General features: G+C 38.2%; 1 protein-coding gene across 1 annotated transcript; it reads right to left on the reverse strand.

The window, feature by feature from the left end:
• Positions 378–3,991, reverse strand: LOC109820306 (BTB/POZ domain-containing protein At5g67385). The gene is made up of 5 exons (XM_020386437.1): positions 3,705–3,991; positions 3,352–3,421; positions 2,520–3,137; positions 1,666–2,194; positions 378–1,097 (listed from the first exon to the last, which is right to left on the reverse strand). The coding sequence occupies exons 1-5, from the start codon at positions 3,779–3,781 to the stop codon at positions 586–588; spliced, it is 1,806 nt and encodes a 601-aa protein (XP_020242026.1). The 5' UTR covers positions 3,782–3,991; the 3' UTR covers positions 378–585.

Here is an 8,446-nt window from a genome sequence, read left to right on the forward strand (position 1 = left end):
CGCTTGTGTTTTGTATAGTTGTATGCTAATCCAAAGCCTCGCACAGCGCCAGAGAGCTCTATAAATTTGACGTGCAACTTCATATCAGTTTATACTCAGTGATGCACAAATTCGCCACTCCAAAGAGCTACTGGCAGTTTAACTCTCAGAGATGCACCTTCTCCATCTTAATTATAACTCGGTTGAAGACACTTAATGGCTCCATCGACACATCCAAATTCCTCCCTAAATTTCCAAATACTCCAAATAATTGCTTTGTTTAGGCTTTCATAATTTATTTAAACCTTAGATAAATATGAAAAATAACTTCATACAGAAGAAGAATATGGCGACAATTGAGACATGTTCTTAGTAAAGAGAAATACTGTGCAATGCTATAGGATAAGGAACTAGGTCTGTAATATGTACGAAAGTAATTAAGAGCATCAATTATTGACAGAAAAATATTCTAGCTCAATGCTAAAACATATAAAATACAAAACTAAGGAAATTTACATTATATTTACTAGAATGATGTTCGACATGTGCTGACCTGACCGCTTTAGGAAGCGAATATTTTCACAAGGTCTACCACAAAATGATATTTCAGGATATAGAGTGTCTCCGGTTTTTGGGTGGCTTTGTCCGAGCTTTGCCTGAGAAAGGCTTGATAGCATCAGGCCGAACGAAGAGGTTAAGACGACCAAGCTTTTTCGACACGGAATTAATGATCGATTTCTTCGGCAATGGAGGTTTCGCAGCATTTGATGAGTTCCCTGAAGTCTTTTGCAGCTCTTTTAATTGCATCCGTGTTTTCACCAGTTCAAGCTTCAGGTCATCGTTCTCTCTTCGCAACCGATTGAGCTCATCCATTTGATTCTGATAACCGATGCTATACGGAGAAGTTTTATGGGATAACGCCGGAGAATCTCCACCAGTGAAGTTTCCAGTCATAGAATCACGAAAGCGTTGCTGCTCATAGTAAAGCACCTGGACAACTACTTGTACAGGGAGCCTGTCATGCCGGCGCGTGAGCGCAAGCCTCTCTGATGAGAGCTTCTGGGCAGTCCATTCATGCTGCAGACCTTTCCTCTCCATGTCACTCAAAGATGGATGAGGCCTGCAAGTTATTCAAAAAAGTGGGGGGAAATGTTATACGAATGCTTTAGAAATTATTAAATTTCACAAGACCCCTTAAGTTAGCGCCCCCCCCCCTGATTCCCGCCCGCCCCCCCCCCCCCAACACCAACACCCCAAACAAAAAAACATTACCGTTCTTAAGTTTTGCGAGGTGTTTTTCAGAATAATCAAACGATTTTCAAAATTTTCAACTGACCCCCCTAATGGTGTTAATCACTTTCAAATTAACACTTCAATTATTAAATAAAATAAAATCAATCATTAATTAAATCCATAAATTGGACTAACCTTTAAGGGATTTGCCAAAATTGCCTTCAAATATATCAAAAAGGACTTGAAAAGTTTTTTTTTTCGTCATTTGCGCTCACTTGATTTTCACAGGGAACAGTCATCTAACAGTGTTAGGGAGGTTATCTGACAAAATTTTATGGGGAGCTTAAGTGAAAAGTCTAGGTGGATTATCTCAAAAACAGCCAACATTAGAGGGGGTTTGTGAAATTTACCCTTTAATGGAAAAAAAAAAGAAAAAAACTCATCTGATCATCACCTTCAGGTATATATCTATGGCTCTGTACACGCCATCTTCAGTAATCCTTGCTCGTTCTGGAAGTAGCTCTGCAAGGCTGATGAAAGTCGAGATCGTCAGATTCTGGTCAGACGCAATTTCAGCAAGATAGTTCTCCATAAGCTTTCCAACCCGTTCGATACTACTAGGCGGCGGAGAGACATACTCATCATCAGACCGACTGCAATCAACCTCATTATCAAGGTAATTCATCAGAATCCTCTGAACTGTATCAACATCGAATATAGTATCACCATCGAAGGAGAATGAAGGGATCAAGAGGTCATCCAACACCGCCTGTTCTAACTGTAAAGCTATCCTCTTTTCAAGATCAAGACGGCATGCTACAGTTGTCTCAACATGTAGAGATGCTCTCAGAAGCATTGAGAGAAAACTCACCGACATCGCATTCCTTTCCCTTGGCAATAGACCAACAATTGTCTCCAACACCACTCTTCTTTCATGCTCTTGTTTTGGCTCCATCTTCTCCCTACCCCTCCCAAAAATTTCCTGCATCATATTTATCATGTAAATAACATCTTATGGACCAATGACCATCAAAAGATTGTCTCAGAAAGCCTGGGAGTTAATATCTACGATTGTGAATGACAAATACAGAAACATAGAGATTAACAACTTAGCCTCACATCAGAATGAATGTACGTTAGAATGGAGGGAAGTCCGATTCATCCCACCTCTCAAGCAAGGGACATGATAAACATAAATATCATGTAAGAAAGCGGATTTCATTGAACATTTAATTATGAACTTTCTTCAAAGAGAATTGTATGACGAAGAAGGGGTATAAGCAAGCGAAGCTGGTATAGCGACTCACCAAACCTCGCAGAGATTTCTGAGCATAGAGCATAATAACAGGACCAAGAGCATACTGTTGTACCCCCCTAGCTTCCATAGCCACTAAAACCCTCTGAAACGTGTCGATCCTTAAGACCACTAGCTCCTCTGCCCACCAATCCACCACAGCCCTACGCTGTGAACTTGACGATAAACTCAAACTCTCTCGACCATTATCGTCAGTCCTCAGTGACAAGTAGAACTGGTTATCATCGCATGCCAGATAAGCTATTGCATCAATACATCTGCTTGTCAACTTTACTTTCTCTGATACTGGAAGTAGATCTTCCGACTTTCGGAGAACAGAGACTGCGCCTGATATGCTCACCAAAGCCACCTTCTCCAAGTATGTTTCGGCTCTGTTCACTAGATTTCCAGCCGAATAGTCCTCCGTCATGCCAAGGTATTCTGCCGCGCACCGGAGCATCGCGATATTATCGGTGTCGATCTCAAAGCTAACCCCATAACAGAACTTGGCAACAAGCTCAAACGCTTCAGCACCACCGGGAACGTGTGGGATTTGAATGAGTGGGGAGTTCGAATCATGGGCTTCACCAAGCAATTTCCTAACGTGTCCGCATTTTGACAAGAGGGGAGACTGTGACAAGGGTGCTTAAACCGTTAGAATTCAATTGACTTCTCCAGAACTAATGTTTAAGACTCGTGCTCAAGCTGTTCTTGTCTACTACTAGAGTTTATTACGGGTATTGTGAGTTGCATCAAGTTTGAAGTAAACAACCAATTATAAAAAAAAAAGGGGGGGTAAAAATTAATAAAAATTCACAACAAAAGACGGCTACTACCAAATTTACCTTGTGCAAGGAGAAAGTAGCATCCCCAACCTGAACAGTGATGTCGCTGGGGATATCCTGGGAGAATACCCTACATGAATCAAAGAAATTAGGAACCCTCTCCGTCAAATCTTATGTACTCTCTCTCTCTCTCTCTCTCTTTGCTACAATCGCATTAATCTCTACGTAAAGAACGGAAAGCTAATCAAAGAATATTGCACTGAAGCAGCCACAATCCTGAAGTACAATTGAAAACCCATATAGCATAGCTAAAGATGTAACCCATTTTTTTACCTACATTCTTTCAAAGAAAATGAAAATTTTCATGCGCAGATAATTGAAGTAAAGGGTGAAGGGGAAAAGAAAAAAAAAACCATTCGCTGGTCCTCTCCATGGCAAGCTGTTTTCTTTTGGAAGCAGCAGGTGATGGCATTTCATCAATACCCGACATCTATCACCTCTTACTACTGGTTCTCTCTTTCTCTCTTAATTTCTTTTTTCTTTTTCTTAATGTTTATTTTATTATTCTTCCCTTCCACTACTTTATCCGTATCATATCTTTATCTCATGTAGAAACAAGCGAGTAGGAGGCGAAAGTTTGTGGTGAAGGATGCAAGCATAAAGTTCGCGTCACTCTCCTGATCTCTTCCCCCACTTTTGTGTTTTTCCATTGATTGCTTGATTGGAGCAGGGCTGACATTAAATAGGTGCGTATGGGCTATAAATGGGCCGACAGATTTTACTTCCGTGACCCATTTAGCAATTGCTAAATGACCGCTCATCTAATAAATGACATGCACATTTAACTATAATAGTATTGTACATATAAATTTTTAAGGGTCTTTTTACAAATTTTTAGGAGATCTTTACAAACTGACCAAAAAATATCAAACTTACCAAAAAAACCCCAACAATTAAAAAATTACGAAGATCCCCTTGTAAAATAGATAATTACAAACAACACCCAACATTCTAAAACCAAAAAAAAGCCTCAAAATTTTCAAAAATTGTAAAAACATCTTATAAACTCAAAGCATACAAATAACGCTGAAAGTTTAAAACCTACAAGAAACTCCCTAAAAAAATTTAAATTTACAGAAAACACCCTAAAAGCTTGAAAACTACAAAAATACCAGCAAAAACAAAATTCGACCCACTTCAAACTTAATTATCAAAATCGACTCACTTTCTCACCACATCAACCTCGTGGCCAGAAAGTGGGTTGATTTAAAAAAATTACGGTCCTACTAATTAGGATCTCGCCCGCTACGTTGTTGTATTTTGGCAGATAAATTTGTCGAGGTTCGAAACCCCGACTAATTTAGCGTGTGCTAAATTAGTCGGGGTTGGGAACCCCGACCATTTCGAAACACCTAATTTGAAATGGTCGGGGTTCCCTACCCCGACCACTTTGTTTCAAAATGGTCGGGGTTCCCTACCCCGACCACTTAGCAGAGAGTGGCCCAACACCAAGTTGGGGAAGTGGCAAATTGGCTAAGTGACACAATAATCGGAGTTGCCAACCCCGACTACTTGTTCTGGGTCTCGCCCCCTATATAAACTGACTGAAACCATTCTCTCACAACCACATCTCTCTTCTCCAACTCCGATCTCTCTCCCTCGTTTAGCCGCAACTCATCTCTCTTAACCCCCATTTTGCGGCCTAAATTCTTCGTGAAAGTTGCTTAAGATCTCTAGGGTAATTTTTCTTCCTTCTCTCCTCTTTTAACATGTAAAAATCTAGGGTTTTCTCTCAAAATGAATTTCTAAGGTTTGAAATTTATTATCAACCACTCTATTTGTGGTGGTTCAAATGCTTTATGTGTTGATTGTTGTAATTGAAATTAAACTTTTAGGTTATAGAATGCTCAATTTTAGGGTTTAGGATCTTCAATTTGGGGTTTAGAATTTTTGGTCAAAATTATATGAGATTATTTGCATCTTGGGTTTTCCTCTCTTATTCGATACCCTAATAATATTTTTTAATTTTTTTTACATTTAAATGATATAATCTTCTTTTGCATAGGTTGAACAATATGATTTTTATTGTTTGCTCTTATGGTAGAAAATTTAATTATAGAATGAATAATATATCAATGTACGTCGGAGGGGGTAACGACACTATTAATGATCTCAGAATCATATAATTACTGTGATTGGATAAGGAAATACACTGAGTTATGGAAATTGACCCACGATAATACCGACTAAAAATAATATGCAATTGGCCCATAACTTGAGATAGAACGTCCTCAGTTGATATCTCAAACGATCATCATATAAGTATTATGTTTAATTTGAGCAAGTCACAACCAACGGTAGAATTTTTTATTGAAAAGTTTCCATATAGTTTGTGCCAAATATTCAAACCTTTAGGAAAATTCTCACGCATGTTAGATTTGGGAGTTGAGCGTAATGGTTTTCTTTCTTTTTCGAGTGAAATGGAGCGGACTTAATTTCAATATCCAAGTGCACCTTCATTCGTGGGAACGTCAAATGTCATGAACAATGAAGTTCTTTTTGAAAATATAAGGGTGTTAAGAGGGGTAATAATTGAAGAGGATGAAAGAAGCAACGACTCTGAAGGTGAAGAGCAAGATAGTGCACCAATTGACAGCATGCAATTTGTGACTGAAGATGTTGAAGAGAATCTGGATTGGCTTGGTGAGGCTTATGTTAATAATAAATATGTTGAGTACGAAGACCCCGCCGAACGACTTTTAAGATGATGAGTGTGTTTGTTCTTCCACAGTACAAAATATGTACATTGGCCAAAGTTTAACTCATAGAGGAGATGATTACGTCCCTTTAAGAGTTGGTGATTTATTCGAGACTAAGGATCAATTGGTTGATGTTATTCGTGATTACTCAATCAAAAAGAATATCAAATTAAAGCATGTTAAAAGCAATCGCCAAGTTATGATGCAATTTGTTTTATGAATACACAAAGGAAATGTCGGGCAAGGAAAATGAAGCTTATTACGCATGCCCTTGAAAGTTATATACATTTGCCTGAAAGAAACATAATGGATATTTTAGAATCACAGAACACCGTGGTGTTCACATATGTAGCAATCTGATATTAGAGCAAAATCATAGTGGTGTATCTGCCTCTTACATAGCGCGGTTGATTATGCCAAAATTAAAGAAGAAGCTTGAACTAACTCCCGGTAATATAATTGAGAGAATGCTAGAACGAAGTTTATTGAAACATCGTATAGTAAAGCATGGAATGCAAGGAGAATTGTGATGACAAAGATATTTGGTGATTGGGAAAAGTCTTACGCGACACTACCTCAATATCTTGATGCGATCAAAAGAAGCAATCATGGATTTAAATACAAACTCATAATCAAAGAGATCAATCATGGAGTTCATCAATTCACCTCTATATTTTGTGTATTTGGTCCTTCGATCGAGGGATTTAAATTTTGTCTGTCGGTTCTTAGCATTGATGGCACACACCTATATGGTAAATATAAGGGTGTATTTCTTGTTACTACAGGAGTAGATGTAGATGGTGGCTTATTTCCTTTAGCCTTCGTAGTTGTGGAGGTCGAGAATAGTGAAAATTGTGAGTGGTTTTTTTCCTGCATTCAATTATATATTTTTAATGTGTTGCCTCCTAGGGAAATTACTTTTATATTCGATAGAATGAAAGGTATTCCCAAAGCATTGTACAAGAGATTTGGCTCTCATCACCATCACCGCTATTGCTTACAACACATTAAAGCTAATTTTAAAAAGAGCTTTGGTTAGATACATTTACAAAACCTTCTTTGGCAAGCAGGTTGTACACCCGAATCATGTGTGTATGATCGGATACGGGATCAAATCAAGACAACATCTTAAGCTACACATGACTGTATTGAGAGTAGTTTGGGAAGTGAATATGGCGATCGGTGGGTACTAAGTAAAGATGGAGGGAATCGGTTTTGCATGATGACAACTAATTGTTCTGAAAGCTTCAACATGGTACTTAAGGGGGCTTGAGCAATGCCCATACATGCGTTGGTTGGGAGAACATTTTATAGACTTAATCACTATTTTGTCAAGCAGCGAGAGGATGGTGCAAAGTGGGTTACGTTATTGACCCAAAAAATAAAGAGATTGTAGGAGCTCGTGTCAAGCAGGCGAGATCAACGAAGATTGTTAGATTTGCTGTAGATGAATGGCAGGTTACAGACAAACACGGTCATAATTACACCGTTAATTTACGAGAGACACAATGCGCATGCACTTGTAACATACCAGAATTGTAAAAATTGTCATGTTCACATGTTATAGCGGTTACGTCCAAGTAATTTGGTGGTGCAAATATTTCGTATTACACATACGCTTATGAGTGGTATCAATCAAGCCACTATAGAGATTCATATAAGCAGTGTTTCCATCCTATTGTAGATATTCCTTACTAACCACCCTATAAAAGGTTGCATGTGTGACCTCTTGAATATAAGAGACAAGTCGGACGTCCGCGATCAGTATGCATAAAAGGTACAATGGATGAAGGACGGGAAGGAGCTCCAAAAAAATAGGTGTGAATATTGCAAACAACCGGGCCATAATAGATCTCATTGTCCTACCAATCCAAATATATAGAAATTAATGTGTACAATTTATTTAATTTATAATTTTATTCTACTTCCTTTGTAAGTCAATGCTTAGATATAAAATGTGTAATTTTATTCTACTTTTAATTTAGCATATGTCATAATACTAACACATCTTATCATCATATGTACAGATATTTACAGTATGGAGGCGGGTCCATTAACATATGAGGTCCTTTATGACCAAGATCGACACAGATCCGCCAAGATAGACGCTGGGGAGGTAAATTACATTTTTATTATTTTCAATCATTTCAATTTTTTAATGTTATTGATTTTTACTGAACATTTACCCTGTTAAATATATGCAGACCTCGAGTATTACTATTATTGATTATACTCGTGCACATTCCAGTTGGGATTTGACGAATCCACGGGTCCAATATTATGTTCGTCAAGCAAGCTTTTTTGAGTGTTCACAAATAAAATGGGTAAGACTTGATTGAGCTCTCTCGACAGCGTGGAGGCCCGAGACAAATACATTTCACCTGCGTCAAGGAGAA

Source organism: Asparagus officinalis, chromosome 8 (genome assembly GCF_001876935.1).
Source record: "Asparagus officinalis chromosome 8, Aspof.V1, whole genome shotgun sequence".
Lineage (NCBI taxonomy): Eukaryota > Viridiplantae > Streptophyta > Magnoliopsida > Asparagales > Asparagaceae > Asparagus > Asparagus officinalis.

Bases quoted from the DNA above. Each gene is read 5' to 3' on its own strand.
- LOC109820306 (XM_020386437.1), bottom strand. From the start codon at position 3,781: ATGTCGGGTATTGATGAAATGCCATCACCTGCTGCTTCCAAAAGAAAA. The intron at 3,422-3,704 runs GTTTTTTTTTTC...TGATTCATGTAG, and splicing joins ATGGAGAGGACCAGCGAATG to GGTATTCTCCCAGGATATCC. The intron at 2,195-2,519 runs GTGAGTCGCTAT...AATATGATGCAG, and splicing joins AGAAATCTCTGCGAGGTTTG to GAAATTTTTGGGAGGGGTAG.